At 43.7% G+C, this 26,693-nt stretch overlaps 1 protein-coding gene across 1 annotated transcript in view; it reads left to right on the top strand.

The window, feature by feature from the left end:
* snx29 (sorting nexin 29) overlaps nucleotides 1-26,693 on the top strand; it is a 105,563-nt gene that overhangs the window by 61,036 nt on the left and 17,834 nt on the right. The window contains exon 19 of the mRNA XM_049013844.1: nucleotides 15,101-15,241. Coding sequence (XP_048869801.1) covers nucleotides 15,101-15,241 — 141 coding nt within the window. The remainder of the gene's footprint in view (nucleotides 1-15,100; nucleotides 15,242-26,693) is intronic.

Here is a 26,693-nt window from a genome sequence, read left to right as displayed (position 1 = left end):
TGCGGTTATGTCGGTCTGTGCAGCCCGGAGCGTCAGGTCACATGATCCAGAGACATTCCCTCTCTCCTCTTATGGAGGGTGATCAGCAGTCCCTGTTTTTTATATAACTTTATTACTCATGAATTTTCAGAATATTTATTATTGCTTTCACTACACATGCCAGCTGCAATCTCTCATTCAGGGTGTGAAAACCCTAAAGTTTTGCCCTGCAAAAAAAAAAAAAACACACAACAATGTCTTAAGTCTCTCAATTCAGGGGGCTGATTTCAAAGCTTTATCTGTGACGCTTTACATGAATTGCACCTTCATAACGGAGGCAGTGAGGGGCTCAGTGATTGAAGTCTTTGTGCTCCTAATCATTAGAGCGCCAGTTCAAGCCCCAGCCTTCGGAGAAGTTATGTGTGTGGGCCCTTGAGCAAGGCCCCGCAGCCCCAGGGGTGCAGAACAAGGGCTGTTCCTGCGCTGCGACCCCCAGGCTATGGAGAGCCAGATGGGGGTAGTCAAAGAAGTATTCCAATGTACCTGTATTTATACTTGTGCAAATGCCGAATAAAGGATTTATCGGGATTTTATTTAACACATTCATAGAACATTCAGTGCAGCTTCATAATGCATTTATAGAACATTCATAAGCAGCATACATTAACATACCTTAACCATAGAATTCTAACATAGCCTTGCAGCTTTATTACATGTTAATAACAATTTATGATAACAAACATTAGTCATGTAATACTTATTATTAATAATAATAATCAATACTTTATTGATCTCCATAGGGAAATTGTCTTTACGCCTCCCACAACTTGCTCTTATATTACAGCTGTTAAGTTATGTTAGGATGTTAAGGTATACTTGCGTACTGCTTATGAATGTTCCATTAATGCATTATGAATGTACAGTTAAAGTGTTATTCTTTATCTTTTATATTGACTTTTTTATTTTTCTTTCTAGTCCCTTTTTAAGTGTTCCTCCTCATTTCGTAAAGTAGCCTTTTAAAATACCGCTGTGCATGCATTTTAGCATTTCTCAGGCTAAAACATAATAGAGGAAGTGGATACACACTGATCGGGCCTGACATCCTGTCATACTGGCTACCAGGTAAAATATTTATGGTCGGAAATTGTCTGTTAGAAGCAAGCAGCAAATTGATGTTTTTTTCAAAATAAATCTCCCCCAGAGAAGTACAAAAATGTTTGTGCTGCATGAATGTTTCGATGCTCAATTTCGTGGGTAAATGATTTCTGCAGAAATGACTATACGACAATCCCCGCTATTCCCTGACTGAAAGGCAGATCACCCACAAGCCCCCAGTTTCTCCCTTTCTTTGCTCGTCCTGTTGACGTTGACGTTGGCATTGCAGTGTTTCAGTGCCAAGAGTTGCCATGCCGAGTGGCTGTGCTTAAGTGTCGCCGTCGTGAAGCACCGTGAATCGATATCACTGCTTCGTTGGTGGGTGCTGAACAAAGAGGTCGCTGCGTGGCGTCAGCACGTGTGAGCTACATGGTTCATTTACTGGCTGTTTCAGTCTTAAATAGATGGATGGACAAGACTCCCTAGGAAAGGGCTCATTTGATATTCCGGTTAAGGACTGGTTTAGCTGGTGAACCAATTGTTGTCGGAAAATATTTCTGTTCTCTCTCTGAGAAATGAGAGGCTCAGAAGGAGCTTCTACCCTCAAGCCGTCAGATTTCTTAACATCTAATTGACGGTCATAATTTGACCTTCGCTTCTTACTCATGCACCATGCACTCTTTCGGAGCTGTGTTCTACATCTGTTTTTTTTTCTTTTTCTTTCTTTACTGTTCCTTATTTGTTACATATTTATTATATTGTTACTTTTATATCTTATTTGTTTCACAACTTTATTATGGTGGAGTTTACCACCTTGCATTTTACTGCAGCTTATAGTTGGACTTCATACCTTCATACCGTCTTTGAATTCTTGCACTTCGATCTCGGATTATATTAAAGTTTCTTTTGTTCCATATTATTCGGCTGATTTTTGCTCGTTATGTTAATAGCAGCCAGATATCTCCAGGTTTTGTAGCTGCTCTTATCTTGTTACGGTGATCCATATGTGGTTTTTTCTCTGTCAGGCCATTCTTTTGTGTCCTCGTGGACATGCCTTAACTTTAGGTGCAGGGTTTCCAGGGAGCACTTGTATAAAAGCGGGCCTTGTGGGGGGGATGAATGAAGGGGGGGGGTCAGACAGCCCGTGAGCAGCACAGTGCAGTGCTGTGCCGTAATGCGCTGCACGTCCAAGGACTCGACACGCATCCGTCGGACACGTTGCAGAATATGGTAATGAGTCCGTTTAGAACTTGATCGGGATTGGTGTTAATTATTCATAACAATAAAAATGCATTGATGAAGTTGGTCAGGCGCTGTGTATGTTACGCAGTCTGAGAAGACGTTTTGGTTTTACTCATTGTGCCAAAGCATCAATGGAACATCTAAATCCTGCAATTATCTGCCTCTTTGCCTCTGGCCTTTATGAAGCTTCTATGACAGGACAGTCTGCACCGCTTCATGTTGCCATCATTAAATCCTTGATTCAGGATGGTCTGCTGCCCCGGTGATGTGACGATGGCATTTGTGCCATGGTGGTATGGAGAGGCTGAACGTGGGCTTCAGTCTTGCCTAGGTTTCTAGCTCACGAGGAGTATGGGAGTGTTTCTGGGTTGCATTTAAGGTACCTGTCACCTTCACTGTCCTCCACTCCAGCAGACATGCATCTCTCAGTGTGACTCCCCGTAAAGGTATGATTTTAGCACCTGCCCTTCCTTCAGTCCTCAAGACAGGGTGGATGTTCTCAGCTGAATACCCATGAATGTGTCACATGCAAAGGATGTCAGCGATGTCATGTCCTTCTTCTTCATGGTTAAATATGGGAGTATATTCTGGAATTCAATGGAGAATTTACATCTGAGTTTCACCATCTTGCTAACAAACCATTAGGTGTATATATCTGCAGTAGGATAGTCTATAGTAAGTCATTTTAATTATAGCTTCCTGCATGTGTTTTTAATTTTTCTTTAGCCTGTGACCTGTTCACACAGTCTCAGGGATACCCTGGGGTAAATGCATGTTTTTGGGTTTGCATGACAGTGTGTGCTGTTGCAATGCCAAACACGCCCCCTGCTGAATGTCCCTCCTCTGCAGCCGTCTTCCTGGCTGGGGGGGGAACATGAGTAGTCATGATGTCACTCGTGTCGAGCCCTTGGGAGCCACCGTCTGCTGCTCCCCCTGTTACTATGCTGTGCTCTGGTACCGTGCTGCTCACAGGTCAGTGACAGAGCTTCTTGCTTGTCAGCAGATTGTGGCTCCCCAAACATTCCCCGTAACCCTAAGACGCTCCAGTTACACTGAGTTTCCCCAGAAACAGGCAACCAACATGAGCCGAGGGGTGAAAATGCATGGCTATAAAGATATCAGTGGCCACGGTAACCAGGATAAACTGCCATATGCTGATGGAGGGATGATGCAGATCCCTTTCAGTCTGCATACTGGGATTTAGGAGATTCCCGTGTTGACTATATAATTTGAGGAGCGCATCTGGAAGCCTAGCTATTTGTGTGCTGGGTGTTAAACTTCCCGGAAGTGCATTTGGCATTGCGTCTGTTTCGATCTCGCAGGATGATGATGACTGTTTTCGTCCTGATACTGAGCAGCCTTTTCGGAGCGGCTGTCCATGACGATCCTTAAGTAAGCTTGAAGCTGCGGCATCTGCAGAATCGTGGCTTTGCCTGTAAAAAGTGCTGAATGACGGCTGTGCGATAACATACTCTGACCTGCTTTGGTACAGCGAGTAGCTTTTGGAGGATGGATAAGCTATGTGTTAGTATTTCTTGAAGTTTGACTACATGGTATAACAATACTGCCGTAAACTTACAACAGCCATATTGGCTAGAAAATTGTGGGCTAAGATTTCTGATTGTGCTCTTCATATTGCAATATTACAGTGTTTCATATTTATCAAAGAGCAACGATTAGGGCTGCTGTTCATTTGTACTAGAGAACAGGTTCTGTGAAACCTTACAGATCAGGGACAGATATTCCTTGAAAAACTTCACACAAATCATTCTTAAGGTGGACTGGAGACGTTCATATTTTTAGCTACTCAGATGTCGAGTTCAGACCAGTGGGTATGAACCTTAACGATACCTTTTCTTGATTTGTTTCTCGTTTAAGTGTCTTATGTTGCCTTCCTTGTTGTTCTTCCAGTGGTGTGTCTGTCACTCCCTGTAATGAAGACCCTGCTTCGGCTCACTTAATAATCACCTTGCTGTCTTGCACCACTGCCTGAGCGTATGCAGACTTACACAATTCATTAGGTCACCTACTCAGACCTAAGACTGGGGAATTTGCTCTCCCTGAAATGCTTGCCCATACATTGACTTTCTTTCTGCTAAATTAAGTTGGCCTGTCATCCTTCACAGAGCTACCTGTTCTCAGCAAGCCCCCCAGTGCGGGATGCTAACCTTGCACGCCGTCTGCATCGTGTGCGGAAGCAGCTGAAATGTTTCTCAGTAGCGTGTGACACTGTAACCCACTGTGGCCTAATGCTTAATTATAACAGAGATAATCTTTAAGACAGAGAGTGATTAGGATGCAGTGAGCCTTGGTAGTTTTAGTGTTAAATTACTCTACCTGAAATAAACTTTACACAAAAGTAAGCAACTAAAATATGCATTTGGCATTCAGATCTACCCCTATGTAAGCAGGTGTCATTATTGACTCTTTTGGTTAATTTTATACAGAACAGAAAGTTAAAGATCCAAGTACCCTGTTCTGGGTAAATGTTAGATGGATGGATGGATGGAAATTTTAAAATAATCCTATTATTCATGACATTGACTGTGGGTTGTTGGTGAAACTGCACATCTGAACTCAAAAATATATACAAATACTGGCAATGTGTGACAGTATCTGAATGTTGTTCCTGAAAATTTGTTGGATGGTGTCATGTATGTGTGCTCAGACTGACATGGAGATGAAGAAATGAATGACTGTATATGATAGACTTTGCTTAGACTTGTAATGTGAATCAGAAAACAAATATCTTCATGATGTAAGACAGTGAAATTTTTCTGAAAACACATGAGTCACTTTCTTTTTGAGATGTGTGTAGTTTCCTTTGAGTGTTTATGAAACTGTCAAATGTTGGAAAAAAACATTTTGATTGTAATTCCTTAAATATGTGTGAATGTTTTAGAAAAAATGCTTGGTGATGTAGCAATTGATGTGAATGTTTATCTGTTTTTTTGTTTTGCGAAATTCAAATTTTCATTAGCATTTTTCTTTATTTAGCAAATGTTTTCATCCAAAATGATGTACATTATTTAGGATGGCTGGGTGGGCCAGTCCTTGGAACTGGGGATTAAGGGTCTCGCTCAAGGGCCTAATGGTGAAAATGCTCTGCTGAGTTTGCAATTTGAACTAGTGACCTTCTGATCGCAGAGCGCGTCCCAACCTACTGAGTCACACTCAACTCTCCACATCGTGCCTGAGGATCTCCAGGTCTTATCTCACTTTGCTCTCTGCATGCATAGGCACCTGCTTCTCTGCCTTCTGAGGTCTCTTGCAGCAGATCATCTCCTCCGCATGGTACTGCACTCTTTGGAAATGTCTTCCTCTTCACCACTTTCAGGGGTTGTACAATGTAACTAAAACACTTTCTTTTAGACCACAATAATTTGTTAGTATGGTTTAAGGCCTCCTTTTACGGCCAATACAACATGAGTTCGTCTTGGGAATGACAGATACTGGTCCTGCACTGTGGCTCGAGCAATGCTGAGCGATGCCTCTTGCAGAACAGTGACCAGGTTACTACATGATACTGGTGATTCAGTAATATTCCGATCTGATGACGGTACACGCTATGTGAGATGTTCAACTTCACTTTCATGTTCATCAAGCTACTCTGTCACCAGTCTTGCTGTGTGTATTGCTGCATTATTATCCTGATACACGGCACCACTTTCAGAATACAATGTTTGAACCACTGGATGAACATGGTCCTCCAGAATGATTCGATAGTCTTTGGCAGCGACGTGCCCATCTAGAACAAGTAGTGAGCCTTGGGAATGCCATGATACTGCAGCCCAAACCATCACTGACCCACCCCTGTGTTGCAGTCTGGGTACGTAACAGTCCAGGTGGTCAGCCTCTTTGGGGCTTCTCCACACTGTAACCCTCCCGCATGTGGGAAGGACAGTGAAGGTGGACTCATCAGAGAACAATGCATGTTTCACATTATCCACAGCCCAAGATTTGCACTTATAGCACCACTGAGACTGACGTTTGCTGTTGGTACGAGTGACCTAAGGTTTGGCCATAGCAGCCTGACCATGAATGCTGACCCTGTGGAGCTCCTAATGAACAGTTTTGGTGGAAACATAAGAGTCAAGGTGCACATTTAATTCTGCACTGAGTTGGACTGCTGTGGTTTTATGTTTTTTTGTATAAATCCGGGTTAGTGCCGGGACATCGCTTTCAGACAGCTTCCTCTCACATCCACAGTTACTCCTTCAGGATGTGGTCTGTCCTTTGTGGTGCACAGAGAGCCGCGGTCTTCAGGGAAATGTCGGTCATGCCACCGTAAAGACTTGCAGTCCTGGTCACAGATGCGCCAGTGAGACAGGCTTCAACAATTTGTCCTCTTTCATACTCTGATATGTCTCCCATTATTTTGTGTGGTTTGCAATATTTTATTTATAGCTGTGGTATTGCCGCTCTGTTCTTACTGATGAAATGTCCAATCAGTAAAGACTGGCCAGCAGGCTGCACGTACATAGGTGTGAAACTTTTTTGGCCAGTGTTTCAGTTTCATTGTCCAACGCTGTATGTCAGATTAGTAGTGATGGCAGAAAGAGGAGTTAAAAGCAGCTCGCAACTGAAACAGTGACAGGGAGTAGCCTGCTGTTCCCCAGACTCGGCTCTCCCTTATTATGTCAGCCCCGAGCAGACACAGTGCATTGGAGGTTCTTCTTAATGCCTGCTTCTCAGAACCATTGGTGTACTCCACTGCGCTCTGCTGAACTCCGTCTTAATCACGGTGGTCTTTACAGCAGGTTGCCTCTGGGGACCTGGAGCGTTGCTAGTTTCACCAACAGAGTCGTCATTCCTTGTGGTCCTTTGGGGAGTATTTTTCGTATCCAGTCATCCTCATAAAGCGGATGGTTAGTTGCATCAGCCAGCCTCACACTGCAGTAGAAACATCTCAGAAAGCCCCGTCCTCGGGTTACTGTGTGCTGGCCATCTGGTCTAGCATCTTAAGTGCCATCTCTGTGGGGTTGGCTGAGGCTCACTGACAGATCAGAGTCTCGGAAACAGTAGTTACTTTACCGTAATAAGACTGTGCCTCCCTGCTCCTCTGCTTTCCTGTTTTGTGAGGCCTGGTTCTGTTCTTCCTGGCAGAAGAGTTTATCCTATCATATGTTTTTCAAAGCAGCTACTCAAAAATGACCGGTTATGCACCTGAAATTTAGTGCTAGAGTTGTTTCGATTTACATTTATTTAACAGACCCCTTTATCCAAATATATATGCAATTGAGAGAGCAGCGTCATCCAGTCCGTAAACCAGTTAAGTGCCTTGCTCAAGTGTGCAATGGTGAAATCACTCTCACGACCACAGGACTTGAACCGGTGACCTGATCGCAGGTGCAGAGTTCTAACTCTCGAACCCACATGCCTCCCCAAGGGATACGGTGAAACATAACTTCTGAGTGAGACTACCAAAGGATCTTAGTGAGGTTGGTGTCAGTGTGGGTGATGTCACTATGTCATTATTGGATATGTGTGTGGGCATTTCCGTTCAGTTTGGACACACGTGTCTTTGAGTTCTTGCCACGAGAAGGATGCTGGTGTAGGCACTGTTCCCCTCTCTCCGTGTGACACCAGCAGGCCCTGTCAAAGACAGGATGGCATAGGGTTTGCGGGCTGAGAATTCGCCCACAAACAGCTGGCTTTGACAGTTGTCCTGCGTATTCGATTGCAAGAGGGTTTCTTCTGGAACGTCGCCGATGTTCTCGGCAGTAAGTATCGATCACGATAAATCCCCCCGCCTCGTGCTGTCCTGTGTCTTAGGGTAGAAGAGCAACATTTGTTCATCGTTGAAGATGAAATGATATTTCTCTGTATTATTGGTTGTTGGACATCTCAACATCCACAGCCTTGAAAAAAGACAAGATGTAGCTGAAATGGAGATGGTCTCGCACTGAATTTTCCAACAGCAGAATGTAAACACACTGGTATAATTTCTGCTTAAATGCTACAATCCAGAACTTCATGTTCAATTCATTCTGCATTGTCACTGGATGTCCGTAGATGACGTGTGTAAAATCACATCTGTAGACTAATTTTGCCTATATAAAATTCAATTGATGTAATAAAAGGTTAAAACTGCCGATACAGCCACTCCTCATTTAGCGACTGAGTTCTGTTCCAGCGATAAGGTTATTACGCAAAATGGTCCCCAAGTGAAAATCACAGTAGCTTAGGCACGACTGCAACTGTGCTTACGACTTTACATACCAAATTTCTTTTATTCTTCCTGTCTACATTTTTAAAATATTTTTTTGTATGTTCTACTTCAATGATCTCCCTCAGTCCAGTTTGCCTTTTTGTCAGGTGTACAAAATGAGATCTTAAACACGTATATTGGACAGAAAATGTGTTTTTTATGAAGTCAAATTAGCAAATAGTTGGTAACTGAAGTAATCGCTAAACAAGGAGTGGGAGAATTGCATTTAATAGTTAGGAATAGTGAGATATGTGGATGCAGGAAAATTTTTTTTATATAGTACCTTTCTTAGAGTCACTAAGTGCTGTACAATTTTAAAACCAGTATGACAGCAAAACAACATGGCAACACAATTTGATAAATGTATAGTATAAATCTATATGAAAAGACAATACGATGCAAGACGATAAAACTAAATTGTAAGAGGACACTGGGCCTTAAACGTTAGGGTGGCCCCTTCACAGCCTGTTTTTAAATCCAGTCTTAAGATACTTTTACTCCTTAGCCTTTAATTCGGTTTGAGAGTTGTTAGTTGTTTGGTCTCTTTTTATCTGTTTATTTAAAAAACATTGCCCTCTATTGTTTATTGATTTGTTTCAATTATTCATTTGAATTCTTACTTTTATGTAGTTCTGCCTTATTGTGTTATTTGCCATGTGGGTTGTACAGCACTTAGAGTTCAACTCCTGTTGTTTTAAAAGTGCTCTATAAATAAACATGACTTGAGTAAAACGATATGATACAATAAAGCACAACCCACATAGCAAACATTCAAGTTGCCATAATAAAGTCACAATTATACACAACCTAGCCAAATGCCTGTCTGAACATATGAACCTTTAATTTAATTTTATTTTTTATTATTATTTAAATGATGTAGGTAAGCGCAGACGTTTTGTAGCCCAGAGCTGCTGACATGGCACAGCCCCTGTCATCTTCGATTGCAGCCTGGCAGCCGACCCTGAAGGACCTTAAAGAGGGAAGCTGATTAGATGCTTCCTGTTGGGAGGTGCAGAAGATGTCTCTCTGCTGGCTTCCTCCCTCAGACAGAAGGGGTTAGACTGAAGCTTTTATCGCAGCCAGGGGTCTGCAATCAACTAGAGCTGTTAATTGACACGTGCAGGACCCTCTGTCAAATTCCGGTGACTGAAAGGAGTCACTATGCCCCCTCCCGGCACAGAAAGGGGGCTTTATGATGATGTATTTTTATCCCGTCTCGTTCTTCCAGGCCGACAGGGTGTCTTTTTCTAAGTGTTTAATGAGCATTTCTAATACTGAGCATCATTGCAGAGTCGTAGAATCCCGGCAGATAGATTGAAATGACTGTGGAAAGATGCAGGCCTGAGCTCCAGGACAGCTGGGTTTGTTAATGAGAAGGTGAAGGTTTGCTTCAGCCCTTGGGAGGTCCGGGGATGGCAGCTTTTACTGACACGTGCAATTAGATCCTTCAGATCCGGCTTCGCTTTCTCATTCCCACATATGTGTGTCTGTATGTGTCGGTGTATACAAACATACATATACGCCCATGGAGTATCGTGAAAATCGGGAATGCAGGCTGGTTTTTATTTACACAAAGTGGTTAATTTGCATGTATATGATTAAAGAAAAATGTTCTGACCCCGAGAGGCCGCTGTTTGGCAGGAGGGCAGCATGACGCCCTCCCTGTGCCGAGAGCATGTGACAGACCATTGCTGCTCCTCAGGGCACCGTGTGGTGTTTCCGCCTTGGTGTGTTGCATGCCTGGTGTCACACGCACACCCCCTCCCCCCATATCCCCCTGACCGGGCCATCTGCTCCGGGACAGAGGGACGGGAGCTTGCCGAAGACTCGGTGGGAGGTAGAAGCGCATGTGAGCTTTTAACATTTTTTCGTATTTCGCATTCTGAAGGAATGTACCCTTTCTTAAGTCTACCCAGCTAATTTGGGTAATGGGCGTTCCTCAAATAACGCCCCTTCTCATCTTTCCAGTCCGGGGTGTGTCTGCGTTGAAGATGCCGGTCCGGACTTGTTATTGTCCGTCCGATGATGGCAGCGCGTCGTCATTACCTGCTTCCCGTACAGACTGAGGAGACAGCAGCTGTGTCGCATGCATATTAAAGGACGGAATGAGACAGTATTCATTAACAAGCTTGTAATTGACATGGCAGTGGTTCAGAAATGAAGTGAAGTAAAGTGAAGTTAACCTGATCTTCAAAGGCGCGCAGTGCATTACAGAGCGAGCCTTAAGATCGGAGCGTGAAATTAGAGAAGAGTGGGTGGGGAGCTGGGACAGCTGGGGGCGACGAGCCTCTTTATTACCGTTCCGTCTGGGGGAGAGCGCTTGTGCCCAGTTTAGTTGTTATTACTATTATTATTTATTTATATTCTTTCTTCATTCATTCTTTCTTTCTTTGCACTTCAATGGACTGGTGCCTCATCCTAGGACCCTTGCGACCCTGCTTGGGACAAGCGGGTATTCAGGATGGATGGATGGATGGATGGATGGATAAACTGATGATGATGATGATGATGATGATGATTATTATTATTAATCTTCTCAGTGTTTTATATCTAATTTTCGACTTTCCACTATTTTTCTTTTAAACCTAACCACATTTATTATCCATTATACTGTTCCATCCATCCATCCATCTTCAGACCGCTTGTGCAATTGCACGCTGGCTTCTGACACTAAATGGGTTACTTTGGAATGTAAATTGGCAAAGCCTCGTGTTGACTGGATTATTAAAGTGCTGCGACCATTTGGATCAATAACAGAGATGTAGCATCTTGTCCTCCGGGCTGTGAAAGTCCCTGAGGGAATATGAAAGAGAAGCTTTATTACACTTAGCGTTGCTGCCAAAAAACGAATGGGCCTCTATGAGCTGTGGGGAATGAAGTCCAAAATGAAATTATAGTCTTAGCTTTAGCCTGGAGTTTCAGTGATTCGCATATTTCTTCCCCACTGTTCTAGACCCATGGTATTGGTCATTCTGATGCTGAATAGTCCTCATAATATCCACTAAGGCTGGTTCCCTCACAGGGGAGTTGGAGGCTTGAAACCACTACTCTAGGTTACATGGAACTATTGGCCAGAGGTAGGAAGTTCGACTCCAGAAAGTACAAATCCAGACCAAGGTTTTTTTTCAACCAACCGGTTGAGTACTCTGTGACTCTTTATACTTCATAATTCAACTGGTTGAAACAAAACCTTGGATTTGTACTTTCTGGACCTGAATTTTCCACATCTGCTGTTGGCAGGCATAAGCTAATCAAAGAAAGAAAAAAAGAATGTCCTACTCATTCACTGGAAATGAACCATGTTCTGTTCCTACGGGTGACATCAGTCAAATGAGGTCTAGCTCTCATGTCTTAAATGAGCAGAAATTATATTTCTAAATGCCTTTCCTTATGAAAGGCATAACAAAAATGCTGACTCTTATAGGTACAGGCATCACTGTGTGTTACTTTGGCGCGTCTAGCATAGGAGTGTCAAACTCCAGTCCTGGGGGGCCAGAGCCCTGTGTAGCTTAGTTCTCTCCCTGTTCCACCAGAAATGATTCAGCTCAAGAGCTGTGTGGTAATTAGCACAAGGAGCTGAATCAGGTGTGTTAAATGAGGGTGAACCAAAAACTGTGCAGGGCTTCGGCCCCCCAGGACTGGAGTTTGAGACTCCCGCTTTAGCAGCTAGTATCTGCCTGCCATTGACACCTACATGCCTGATGTAACTTCCAACATCCTGTAAAATGTGCAGTGTTTTTCCAGCTCTTTCTGCCGTAGCCTTTCCTTAGCTGATATGACGTAAGATGCGTCTTCCAGGGAAATCTAACAGATTTTTTTTTTTTTGAAAGGTTTTGCGAAGCTGCAGCGCAGGAAGGTAAGATTCCATTGAAAGTTTGCAGGAGAGCTGCTGCAGAATTTAAATGGCGCCGTTAATCTGAAATATAAATGAGTAGCGTAAATAAGCTCAAATAATGGCATCTTGCAGGTAATAGATAATATTAAGAAATAGGTTTCCAAAACTATTTTCAGAATACATTCTGGCATGTCTCCATAAATAAGTGTATTGTCTTAAATTAATATTATTATCATAAAGGGGGCAGCTTGGTGGGGGTAACACAGCTACCTCACGCCTTTATGCCTGGTGGTTCCAATCCTGCCCTCACTCCGTGTGTGTGGAGTTTGCATCTTTTTCTCGTGTTGTACAGTTTTTATTCCTCGGTTCAGAAACGTAGCCCTACCTTGAGATGCGCTTCAAGGACCTGTGATGGATGGATGGATGGATAGATGGAGTCTAAATTCTAAATGTAAAGTTTCTCCTTTTGTTGTGTGTTGTTGTTTGAAAGATTTTCCCATAAATGTGGGGGGGAGGCGTGGATTATACTTTAAGCTGTAAATAACCCCCTCCCTTCTGTTCCGAGACCCAGGCTGCAGATCACATGCTGTAAGGTTACTGGCTTTTTCCCCCCTCAGATGTCCTTAGACAGTCCTCTGTATCACATCACAACCTGCTGGAGTTTGGGTTGTGTGATTTATGTATATAAACAATGGGGCCGTAATTGGTCTTCAAGGTTAATTTGGTAGTTTGGGTAGAATCGTAGCCCTCCTGATGAAGCGCAATGTAAATGTAACGTAAATGTGAAGTTCTCTTCCGCAGACGGGCAAAATCATTCTCTTTGGACCAGCGTTAATTGGATGCCGTAGCAACAAAGAGAACAGAACATAGAGAAAATGGCATAACCCTGGGATGTTTTTTTGTTAACCGGTTCCATGGAAAAGCATTCCAAAGCAATGGAGGACACACCTAAAATACCCACTTAGGCGGGGAAAACAGTAGCACATAATAGCTTGAATCAAATGGTTTGCTGTTTGTTTATTTATTTATTGTTTAGCTTTTTGGCTGCGCATGCTCTCTCCCATCTCTTCCTGACGTGCCACTGCAGTGGTAGCCTCATGCTGGTGTTCCTTTACCGCCGTAGGTCTCTCACCAGGTCACCTTGATAGAGGCCTGTCATGCTAATGAGCTAAATCAAAAGGGATCTTTGCTGTGCCCATCAGTAAACCTGTATGTCTGCGCCACCCTCTCCCATAAAAGGGCATTAGGCTTGTCGCTGTGGTTATTATTAATATTAATGAGCAGCGTTTGCATGCTCTCCTGTCTAATAGATGTATGAATGAAAAGAGTGATCGAAACCCTGGTCATCTCAGGAGGTTCATCCCACAAAAAGCGACATTGCACCTTAGGCAGCGAGATGGAGTGGGGGGGGGTGGTTTGTATGGGGAGTATACTGTATATTGCGGTATTTTCTTCTAGAATTCCGTCAGAATGTCACAGTATGGCTGGCCGGTATGACGGAATTAAGCAGTACATATCGAGCCAAGTCTAGTACCAGCTGGGTTGGTGGGATCCTGATGGTAAGGTTTGTCAACTCGGCTGGGGGCTGTTGGTAAATTTCCTGACCAGGGCTAGAGGCTGGCTGTGAAATTTGCCAGCATGGTTGTGCCGGTAAAACGTTTTGCCAGAATAGCAGATTTTGGAGAGATTGCACATCGCTACACAGCGCTAATGCAAGTCAGAAGTCCTTTAGTGACCTCAGAGACCAAGCAGATGACGCCTGCGTGGCCTGAAGCTCAAACTGCCCATCATTCTTCTCCTACCAGCAGGAGTAACGACATCAGTCACCAGGCCAGCCTGATTGCTTTCCCCACCCGAGTCACTTATCAGTGGATCTTTTTAAATCTGCTGCTCAGCTGGCTTACCTTCCTTGAAGGGCTCCTCCTTGATCCAGGGTCAGGTGGGTCAGCCATCTTTGGTTCTGAGCCCTCGGGTAATGGGTAGATAATCATTTTGTACTTTGAAGAAAAGCATGACCCATTTTTTCACTTTAGGCAATGTAACATGCTTTCATAGGCACCCCTCTCTATTTCTTTTAAAAGTACATTCACACATAACGCTCCTCCAAGGGTTTATGGCTCGTTGTCCTCTGGGTAATTATAGGCCCTATAAAAATGGTTTTCAAAAGGCAGTACAACCCTGAATCGAAGCTGTCTTTCCGTCCACTGGCCTGCAGAGTGATGTAATTGCTGTGGGTCCTTCAGCAAGGCCTTTAAACCTGTGAAAGGTTGCTTATCATTAATGTCAGATCAGTTGACGGTTATTTTTTAACGATGGGGTACCTGCACTTTTTACATTTTTTATTAATGGTTTTTCAGCACCCTAAGAGATTGTTGATGCCCCTGATTGGCTGTTAGGCAGCAGTGCCACTCCATGCTCTGTGACATTTCTCCCCCACTGAAGGCACGTTGTGCCCTCGTCTCCCTGTCATCTGGACATGACAAAGCAGAAAATGATTGACTTATAGCATCTTGAAATCGCGCTGAATGGTAGATGTTTGGAATACATAATTGGGCATAGGCATTGCATTACTTAAAGAAACAATTAATTTGATAGATCTCCATCTGTTTGCCATCTGGAAATGTTTGTCCCGAATCTGTGTGCTGCGAGGTTTGCATCTCAGTTGGCCGGATGAGTCACGCATTTTCGTTTCAGCGGTTTTATTTAATTTGATTGTTTGTTTGCTTTGCTGTTCTCAGGTCTACATCAGGATCCTAGATAATGAGTGGAACGTGTACCGGAGATACGCCGAGTTCCGGGACCTGCACAGCCGCCTCCGAGCCAAATACCCCCAAGTTGACACCTTCAGCTTCCCCCCCAAGAAGGCCATAGGAAATAAGGTACCGCAGGGGAACGCCCCGGGCTGTATGGCTGACCTGCTGCAAGTGCTCCTCAAACTATTTCTTCTTATACTGCCTCATAATGCTAACACAGACACAATAGAATCCCAGATATGAGTATTTCAAAAATGAGTATGATAATCTTCCATGATTCCTAAGTGAGACCGACTTGGAATGTTGGTCCTCTTGCTTGTTACATAAGAGATGATTAAATCACTCCAACTCAATTTGAAAACTCGTTGTATTCATGCTGATTTCAATTTTTAAGTAACAGCAGATTTACAAAATGGGGATGTACCCTACAATTCACCAGGTCACTTAGAAATGTACTTGCTTTTTTGTCCATTAAAATAACATCAGATTGATCAGTAATACTGTGTAGACATTATTAATGTTGTAAAAAACTTCTAGCTGTTTTTTATTGGAATATCTACACGAGTACAGAGGCCCATTATCAGTAACAATTAGTGTTGTGTTCCAGTGTTGTTTGCGAATGCTAGTTTATCATTTTAAAAGGTTAGTTGTTAATTAGAGAAACCCTTTTGCAATTATGTTAGCACAGATGGAAATTGTTGTGCTGATTAAAGAAGCAATAAAACTCACCTTCTTTGGACTAGCTGAGCATCTGAAGCATCAGCAATTGTGGGTTTGAAGCTCTAAATGGTCAAAAACAAAGAACTTTCTTCAGAAACTCATCAGTCTATTCTTGTTCTGAGAAATGAAGGCTATTCCCTGTGAGGAAAATTGCCAGGAAACTGAAGATCTTGTACAATGCTGTGTACTGCAAGGAAATTTCTAAGTGACCTCAAACTGTTGAATGGTAGTGAAGGTCCTACTGATGCACAATATCACATCTTTTAACCATCTTTGGTCAGTTGAGCATATGATAACATTTCATTGAAACTCTTCACCTTGTTATGCCCTCATATAGCATGTGTTTAGCATGTGATTAGCTTGTGATTGCATAATGTTCTCTGGAAGGTTTTTCGTTTTTACATTTGATGTCCATGGTTTCCATCTTCTAGTGTGTCTTTAAGAGCATGATCTAGCTTTTGCTACTGGCTACCCAGTGATTCATCTAGAAATGATCTTCAGAATGTCCCAGGAACTTTCAGAGGCCAAATCCTTATGTGAAGGTGGTGGTTATATTTCAATTGCGAGAAGATTTTTCCTGCCTTGCACACAAACCAGTGAAACTGGGGAATCTTCACAGACGTTCTGTATAATTTTTAAGGTGTTGCCTTAAATTTAGAACATTTGAAACCAAGTGCACATCTCTATCCCAGCTCTTAATAAAAGGCAGATCACTCAGGCGCTCAGAGCACTTTCAGCGTTGGGGTCATTTCAGGCATTAATTGTTGTAGTTATTGCCATTGTTAATTTACTTGGTGTACGTATGACTATACTGTAGTACTCACACTTTACAATCACAAGCCTGAAATGCAAATATAACTTCTGATTTTTTTTTATATATTCTTATTTTTTACACCAGCATTTAATCATTCTAACAACATTGTTACTTAACAAAAAAAAACCTGATGGAAATTAATTTTTCATTTCTGTATTTAGCATTTTAAGACAACATTTTTTAAACACATAAAAACACTTTAAAAATAGGTCTTCTATGCTGAGTTGTGGTAAAGGAAACTGCTATTGAAATCCATAAACATTTATTTAGAACATGACTCGTTTCACAGATATGATATAAATGCCCATTTGCTCTGAGAAGTGGGGAGCTGCTCTTCATCCAGACTGGTTGTGTGGACCGTAGCTGAGAGTTTCTCCTCTTCTAAGGTTCTGAAATCAATCCTTGCACCCATATTTTATGGTTATTCCTCTCCATTCTTGAATTCATGAGCACAAAAACTGATAGGCCACTGAAGACCTCTTCAACAACCCGGGGGGAAAAAGTTTAAATTTAAATACCAGTTCCAAGTAAGTGCAGGTGCAGCCGACAATTTACAATTCAGCTGCATAAATTATTTTATTTATACCTGTAATCACAAGGCAATATGTCTGTGATATGATAGTTATATGATCGTCTGTGTCAGCACCTGTCTGCTCATTCGATATCTTGCAACGTATCTTGCAAAATAGTTAGTTAATTTGGTCCGTGGAAATTCAAAGTGAGCCATTAAACTGTTACTCTCACTGTGACGGAGCACGGGAGTGAACGCTTATACTTGCTTTGCTTTTTCAGGGGTTTGGAAGAGCATGTTCTGCCACCTAGATTCGCGAGATACATTTTTAGACGCTAATCTATTACTGATAACGGAGTATAAACGCTTTGCAGTGACGGAATCTACACCCAACCTGCATTACTTGCGTTAGGGCATCACCCAGCCAACATCACACATACTCCTCCATGGCAGATTGCCAGCGCCTACTCCTCCCGTCTTACGGAATCCCTCGTGTTACCTTCCTCGCTTAATGCTTTTGTGTCTCGTTCGATTAATAGTTGAACGCCTAGGAAAGATGTTTGATTTCAAAACTCCAGCTGTGCTAATTCTGTTCTAAAAGCCTCTGGCATGATCAGACGTCAGGTCGTGTATCTAATACGATTAGTTTTAGCTGTTTGATATGTCTGACATTTGCTTGGAAAATCCGACTGCTGACGCTCATCTGTCTCTTTAATGGAACGCAGATAATTGCCAGCTTTTAAGACATATGAAGAGTTTGACAGTATTTTTCAGTGAATCAAGCTAGTATATAGAGTGTATACCATTTTCTGGTTGTCCTCAATATATACTTTCTTTCAGCGGGTTATTGTCCTGGGGAAAATGGCGCAGTGGGCACTGAGAGCCATGTGTTTCACCCGCCGGCACTGTCAGGATAGACTGGTTGTGTAGCACCTGCCTTTAAGGACCGTCCTTTGTGCTACCTGCTTAAATTGGCCTTATTTTACCCCTTTGTTAGAAGCATGCAGGAAGATTTCAAAGGAGCATCTTTTAGCACATATTGACCTGCAGAACTCTGCATTCCCTTAGCGTCCCGCTTGCTGTGCTCAGGTGTGGTACATGAGATTGCGGTTTACAGTGTCACATGACCTACAACTGCAAATAGGCAGTTGGAATCATTATAGTAACAATGAAAAGAGGAGGATATCTTCTAGAGGGTGGAAAAGGCATGAAAAGGAGGGATTGATGGATGATAAAGCATCAGTAGGCCGGCTGTGATAAGCTGAAGGTAAATGTGTTTCTGATATCTCTGTACATGTGTGGCGCGATATGTGTGGCGTGATATGGATCACTTTGTGTTTTTAATCAGTATTCAAATATCATAGCTACACTCTTTCTGTTCTGCTGCTGGCGTAACTGCTTTGGCCTTTAGTTTGGTATAAATCAGATAACATAGCATCTTTTTACATTTCTCTCAGCACTAAATGAACACAAAAGGTTGCTCGCTAATGTGTTTCCCTAAGCTTTAAGGAAAAGCAGCCACCCATTTTATGTCTTCATAAAGAGGGAATTTACTGGATCTGGCATGAAGACATCGATGGAGAAAATGCTAATTACAGACAGTTGAAACCAAAACAGCCGGCGCCGTTTATCAGCACTGCGAGTTAATTCTGCGACACCACAAAAAAGTACCTTTTTTGCATTTGAAAGGGTGTGCCGCTTTTAAAAATATCATTGTACTTTCCTGTAGGTGATGGGCCGTGTTATTTTACATTATAGAAGTGTACTTCTTAGCGACAATACGAATTGGCTTTGGAAATGAGCTTTTTAGAGCATTTTCCAAATGGTAATTAGGGACTTTCTCTGCAAAGGGTCACACAGCCTTGTTTGCTCGCCCGGTTCCTCTGCCAGGTAGTCTTTATGTAAGCTAGATTGTTGTGTATTGTTCCTCACTGGGGCCAGACTCGGCTATTTTGAGTGACGCTGGGTTCGTTCCCTTGGTGTCTGTCTGTCCTCACATCCTGAATAAATACCTGCTTGCTTCAGCTCACACGTGGATCGGGGGTGACGGAGCCATTTTCGGAAAGGGCCCCCGCGTGTCGAGCTGTCCTGCTCCGGTCACCTATGTGTAGCTGGAACACCGGCTGTTGCGGGCTTTGTGACGGGTTAAATGGGAAGCAGTATGGCCCATGGCCCTGAACAGACCAGCATTCCCTGCTCCAGCTTCACTGCACCAGTTTGATGTCGTGACCAGGCTAATCTTGACTTGTCCGGTTATTCTGTCCGCGTTATAGCTATTATACTGCCATATGTGCATATTACAGTGAATCTCACTTGCATGCTTTCGAGCCACACAACACAACACAACACAATACAATACAGTACAAATTGAGGAATAATAATCAATAGCAAATACTGTAAAATAACACCACCATGGACAAACATGTTGCAGGAGGGGGCATGGAGGAATAGTCCGGGGAGTAGTTTACATACATTTTGATGGATGAAAATTTTTTAAATATCCATCTTCAAACCACTCATCCTGGTTAGAGTTGCCTGGGTTCTACGCTGGGTACCCTGGGGCACAAGGCTGGGCTGCACCTTGGATGAGATGCCAGTCATACAGAAAACATCTACAGTCATACATTATGGGCAAATCAGAGACACCAAGCTACGTCTTTGGACTGTGGGAGGGGACCCACATGACACCAAAGAAGTGGGATTCAAACCCACACCCCTGGAGGTGTGGGCTAGCAGTCGTATGTGCTGAGCCACCAAGCCTTTAAAATGTTCTGTTTGTTAATACTGGCTCAACACGGATTGAGGAACCAATCAAACGGGTCAGTCAAGCCTAATGAAAAGAGAGCAGCTGTACAAAATGAAAATGTCCAAGATGGGTCCTCCGCAGCAGACGGAGGGCTCCCAGCTAACAGGCCTCTTCGTGCTGCAGATGAAATTTGCTGCGCAGCCCTGTCCAAGGCAGGCTCTTATGAGGATGGATGAATGGATGCTGAAATTTTTCTCTCTTAACAGTGAGGCTGGTCGCCTTTTTAAGCAGTGTTACGGTTGTCACACACATCACAACAATCTTGGTGTGGACCCATGTGTATTTAAGGGTTATGCATCATTTAAACATTAACTGTGTTATTTTTCACTAACAGAACCCGTATAAGAGACATCATTAGGCCACTGGAGTATTACAGTAGCTAATGCAGTGTTTCCCAACCCAGTCCTCGGGGAACCCCGGACAGTCCACGTTTTTGCTTCCTTTCAGCTCCCAGCGCACCTGTACCAGGTATTCGGTGTTCCTGATTGGCTGGGAGCTGGGAGGGAGCAAAACAAGGACTGTCCAGTGTTCCCTGAGGACTGGGTTGGGAAACACTGAGCTAATGGATGTATACAGTGGACTCAACATCAAGGAAAGGGCTCAACTGTAGATTTTCAATTTGTAACTTTTTCTATATTTCTCAGTTAATAGCATCAGACCCCTGCTGCGCTCGCTGGCTGCCTCCTGACTGACGGTTGTACCTGGGTTCAGACCTGGGTTAGTTTTAGCGTCTATCCCGCCCGGTCGCCGTGCCACTGCCTTCATGGAGAGCCAGGGCCCCTCCCCGGGCACCCCCTGTTTTATGCCCAGCACCTGATTGCAGAAATAATGAATCTCCAGAAGTTTAAGAGTTACTTCGACATGAAGCACATCCTAAGTAAAATGCCCGCAGGGTGGTATTAAGGCGAGAAAGAAAATGGCCTTTTAAAATGGGAGCGAACGTGGAGGGGATGCGCCGGCGGCGGGCGGAGTTCCTCTGTAATCACCGGCTGTCATGTTGCTTCTAATACCCTCCTTATTTCCCTCTTACTTGCCATTTCACTTCCTATAAGCAGCTTTCTATGGCTTTTTTTTTCCGGAGGCGATGTTTTCCATGGGGGAAGCGTGCCGGCTTTAGAGAATTACCTTCTCTGTGTGCTTTTCCGCACCTCATTAGAGCAATGCCTGAAAGCTCTGTTGGATCGCTCAGATATTCAAACAGGTGATTTTTTTTCTTTTTTTTTTATTATTTATTTAAATTTGCATACTCCGGGGTTTATTTTCACTGTAACAAGCATTCTGGGTACCATTTATGTCGAAAAGGCAAAGGTTTATTCCTGCTCACCCAGCCCACGGGGCAGGGCAGTAGCACTTTGCCCTCATGCTTCCAGGCCTGTGGGTGTGATTCCTGACTCCTGTGTTTATTTAATAACTCATTGATCACTATAACTATGTATTTGGCTCTGTACTAGACTGTTAATAATTTAACAGAGTGTGTGTGTGTATGTATATGTATATATGTATGTGTGTGTCTGTATGTATATATATATATATATATATATATATATATATATATATATATATATATATATATATATATATATATATATAAAAAAAAACTTGGAAAGGCCAAATAATGTTCATTAACACTGCTGGAGTGCATTAACTCTTCTGAGTGTAATTCTCGGATAGTATACCTACTTTCCCTAAGAGCAGTGCTATAATTTGCCTGTCTTAGCGGTGTCTTCAGCCTTGTATTCCCTCGCCTTTGCAGACATGGTCCTGATGTATGGTGTGTCTCTTTTCATCTCTGCTTTGCTGAGTGCAGGTGTACCAGGACCAGTTCATAAGCGCATAGGAAGTTATGTCTGTAGCGTCTTAGACAACAGTATCTCTGAATTATGCAGTAAGCAGCTCCTCATGGAGACTCTATAACTGCCCTGAGAAATTGTTCATCATCTGTGTTTGCTAACTCGACATTTGCTGCCTCTGTGCTCTGCTCGAGCAGTAAAGGGGAGATTGCATGTAGCACTGATTTTCAGTAGTTTCTCAGTCGAAGTAGAAATAAATTATTCTCTTCATATACATACTAAGTCCCTGGTGAAAATGTATATATACAGTATACAATAGTATCTGATTCCTATCTCTATATGAATATTTTTTTTACTGAACCTAGTACTGGCCACGACATGCTGACATGGCTGTAAGTGTTCATGTACCTTCCAACCCGCCTGGATGTTCTGTGCTGGTACCTTAGCTGCCTGGCTGTAGCATTGGTGCTGGCTGAGCTCTTTGAGACACCAGGCTGACTCCCCAGCTGATCATGATGAATGACTCTGGGTATTCCGCTCTCAAAGCCCTCCTTACAAACCGTATCTGTAGAAAAAGGTCACATGTTCCAGTCTGTTTCACTGACTCCCTAAGACGAATGGAAGGAGTTTCCCGTTAAGCAGCCAGAAAGCAATCCACAGCTATGTTTGTTTATTTTACGAATATATTTGCGTCTTATTAAGTGATCCGGTGGCTTGGTGATTAGTTAACCTTTTTCTGTATTCTACAGGTAGGCAGTGTGATATTTTTATAAATGGCAACAAGAGGCAGCTATCAGCCTTTCTGATGTCATTAGTCAATCTTCAAACGGTCAGGAGAAAATCTCGTTGTCGTGATGCAGGGAAGCGGCGTGTTTGTGTGTCGGTCCCGCTCGTCTGGCTGAGACCACCCCCAGAGCGGTAGACCTCGGCTAATGAATGCTAGAGTGTGAGCCATCAGTCCTGAGACCACAGCCACGAAATTATACTTTATAACTCTCTAAAAATCGTTAATTGCTTTACGGGTCATGAGCATGAGTGATTTCCTTGTAGTTTACAGGCTAGTTAGATTTTATAAGCTGGACAGACACTACAGAGGGGTGATGTTGTGCTGTGTCTATGTGTGCTTGTGCTTATGACTTGACTGACTGAATGTAAGGCCCTCTTTGTTTTATCATGGAATTGTCCATATGTAGGAGTAACATGCTATATGGTGGGTGGTACCGTGGGTCAGCAACATTCCTGTGACATTGGGGGCTCAAATGCTAGATAGCCACCCGGTGTGTGTTGTTTATGTTTTTTTCCCATGTTGCATTCACTTCCTGCATAAACTTCTGCTTCCATTTTCGGTTTTAAGATGTGCTGAGTTTTACATAGTACATGTACGCCCCCTAGATCTTCTATGTATTGGCTGTGTGTGTGCCTTCCTTGTAGAATTACTGGCTTGTTATGGGATTCCGTGCACCTTTTTTATGCCTGTGTTTAAAGGTTTTGAAGTGTTGTAAGCGCGATGTTTTCCCAATGCTATTTTCTACATCAGAATTTAATAATGTGCGCATTAATTACTAATCTAGACAACTTGGCAATAAGGGACAACAGCTGTGCACTAAAGCAGCATTCACATTCTGCTTGATTTTTGGAAAAGATGATGGAAATCAGCACTACTGACAGCAGGTGGCACTGTGGAGAGCCCGGCCATGTGGGACAGGCGTGTGAGAGCCAACTCGCTCCCATGCTTAACCTCTTCACTCACATGGAGGGTCATGAAATGCTCCGTCTTGCAGCTCCTGATCTTGAATGAAATGTCCGTGGTGCGTAGAATCCAGGAGCGTACCACTCTGTCGAGCGTATTTACAACAGGGGAATCGCTATTTTCGAAGGATCGGTGTCCCTCCGCTTTGATGAGACTCGCACCAGTACAGATACAGTTCTATTTAAAAAATCTGCCATTTACATTTCTGATTTCCCACCCCCTGCTGGGCATGCGGGTGTAATGTCGACTGGGTTCATGTCAGACCCCTTCCTGCTCACTTCCTCTGACAGCTCGTAAACAGATGATTAGTCAAGGACTCACCCAGAAAGCGCTAAGCACTCACTGCGCGCCTATCAAATCGCACAGGCTGCTTCTCACTGTTGACGGCTTCGAGGAGCCGGTTGTCCTTTCAGTCTCTCTTCAGCTATTTTTATTACAGATACTGCTAAAAAAAAAAAAACAACCAATAGATTATTCATTTATAGTCAGTATTAGCGGTATTGCTAAAACTGGAGCAAAACCAAGCCTTTCTGTCCATGTACGTGCATAACGCTTACAGTATTGTAACAATGACTGCCACGCTTTTATCGTCTTGTATCTGAAATAGCAGGTGAGGAGCATATGCAGCAAAAAATAGCCACAGGAGAAGTACGTAACTGCAGGGTGGCGTAACCTGGGGTTGATGTGAGGCACTGAAGCAAAAAGAGAATGTTTACTAGAAGAAGATCTTTTCAGGAGCGGAGAAAAATGCACCTTCATAGAAGCAACAGTATTCCCCTCTCTTGTGGTCATGTGACTCGCAGTCAGAAATGCTTAAACTAGGGGAAGGTGCTACTTAAAGGCCCTGTGCTTCCTGGACCTCCTGCGATGAAACCCAGCGTTATAATCCCCACTGTGGCTTTTACATACATACACACACATTACCTTAGAGCGATCAAATCAATCTCCCCGCTACACCAAAATCGCAGCCTTCAGCTGCTGATGGATGTGGGTTTGATTGTAAAGCGATGTGGAATGTAGCCTTTGTCCTTCAAAAGAATATATGGTTTGCCAGCATTCAGTGGATTCAGGTGTGCAAATTTATTTATGCATTTAATGCACAAATTATTCCATTTGAAAAGCTGTTTCCTCCATTAAGCAAAGGCCAGTAACTCATAGAGGTAGTCATTTATTTGTGTCTTTGTTAATGATTACGCAGTTAGACTAACTGGCAACCCTGGTTTGAAGTTTAGCAGCATGTCAACTCTCCCTCTGTACGGTCAGAGTTTACGGTAGCTTTTAATCTGGCTGGCAGGAGGTGTTGGTTTTATACCTACTACAAGTGAATTATTCAGATTGTATGCTAAACATGAACCACCATTAGTCACGTAGGCTGTCTTCCAAATGGTTGAAAATAGCAGAAATGCTGTCGTTTTTTTTGTCCTGTGACTCAGGGACCATCAAAATAGCCTTTTAGCACTTGTATAGTGTGTGTTTTTGTGAGTCGTGGGTGAACTCTTGCTCGTAGGCCCCGTGGATGCCATTTCTGCCACTCCCGCTGTCTTTCTTGCGTGGCACGACCGGATGAAACAGGATCAGAGCTGCCGAGGTTATAGGGGTCCTCCTCCGCCGTGTAATGCAGTCGCATTGCTGTTCTCAGGTTGTGTTTGTCGTCCTCTGGCAGCAGAAGCTATCAACTGTCTGGGAAGATGTTTGATAGGACCTGACGGGGGGGGGGGGGGGGGCTAATAGAGACGTCCTGAGGCATACTGACAGTGAGAGATTGTGGGGCCATCACATGGGATATTTTATTAGTATTGTGCTGTCTGGCTCCCACATTAATGGTGCAGATGGAGATTGGGGGAGGGGGTGCCATGCCCCTCGCATTTTTCAGTTATTTCAATTCTGCTTGGCCAGCCTCGTTACATAAAACTCCATAATAAAAAACACAGAGAAAATCTTGGTTGGTGAATTTTCAGTCCCACTAAAAGTTGCTTTCCTACCTAAACATCACCCAGCAGACAGCGGAAATACCCACCCCCGTCCCCTTCATTATAATACAGGGGTTTGGGGCAATTCATCACTCACCGTCGCAGGCAATGCGTGAGACGCTCCCTGCATTTTTCTTCTTTAACTCGGCAGATTAAAGCCTTTGCACAAATGCGATTTGCGGTTGCAGGAGCCGCATCACCGCCGCCTGCCGCTGCTGTTGCGGAGCCGCACATTCATATGTATATATTGCCTTTTTTCCCCCTCTTACCACTTAGAGATTATTTGTAATAACTGACACTGTCAGTGATTAATGGCAGGCAAACGTCTGGGACGCGGGGGAGATCCGTCACCTGCAGATAGAAGCTGTTGCTCTTGTTTCACAGAGTTCGTTTTGGCTGTGAATATGCAGTGATGGCGGGGTGGGGCATTGCTAAGTACCTCCTTGATGTGAACCAGTGCCCCAGGGCCTAAACACGGAGTTAAGGAGCAAAATGAAGTGTGCAGGTGGGTAGCTGGCCTGGGGAGGGCAGCGCTTCAACGAACAAGACAGGAAACTCTGCTCCGTTGCCCGGAGCGACATGCATCTTTATCCTGCTCTCTGGGCCTCTGCGTGGTTCTGCTGCTCCTGCTCCCGACCGTCCCTGCTGTTATAAATTCAGTCAGCTTCAGCCCTCCATGGATTTTTTTTTCCCCTCGCTCTGTTATTCATAATCGTTCCCGCCCTTCGCTGTACGCACACGGATCTGTGATCGATGGCCACGTTCCCTGTGTCGCAGGCTTTCAGTCTCACGGCAGAGAGCCCCGTGGATTTCCTGCACTGAGGGCTGCACGGGTGAGTCCCCGCTGACCGCAGAGGTCACCTGATTCCTATCCAGGCCCCACCTCCCCTGTGATTATCAGGCTATTCTCGTAGCCGACGTAGCTTCTTAGAAATGGCCAAGCACTTCATATGGAAATGCTGTTTTCCTTCCCCCTTAGAAGTTTCGTAAAACCTGGTTATTTCCGCTCCATTCCGGCCTGTATCACTACTTTTTTGTTTTTGTCTCCATTTACCTTTGTTGTGAGTCTGTTGCTTTTGAATGTGTGAGCATCGGGGAGGATGTTTGTGTTACATGGCGCACAAGACCCCCCCCCCCCCCCCCCAAAAAATGCCAGAGAGGTTAATATGTCTGCCTGTAGCAGAAAGCAGCCTTCGTCCTGCCAAACAGACTTGTTA

Source organism: Brienomyrus brachyistius, chromosome 5, assembly GCF_023856365.1.
Source record: "Brienomyrus brachyistius isolate T26 chromosome 5, BBRACH_0.4, whole genome shotgun sequence".
Classification (NCBI taxonomy): domain Eukaryota; kingdom Metazoa; phylum Chordata; class Actinopteri; order Osteoglossiformes; family Mormyridae; genus Brienomyrus; species Brienomyrus brachyistius.
The sequence above is the reverse complement of the archived record's forward strand: the minus strand, read 5'-3'. Positions and strand labels throughout refer to the sequence as shown.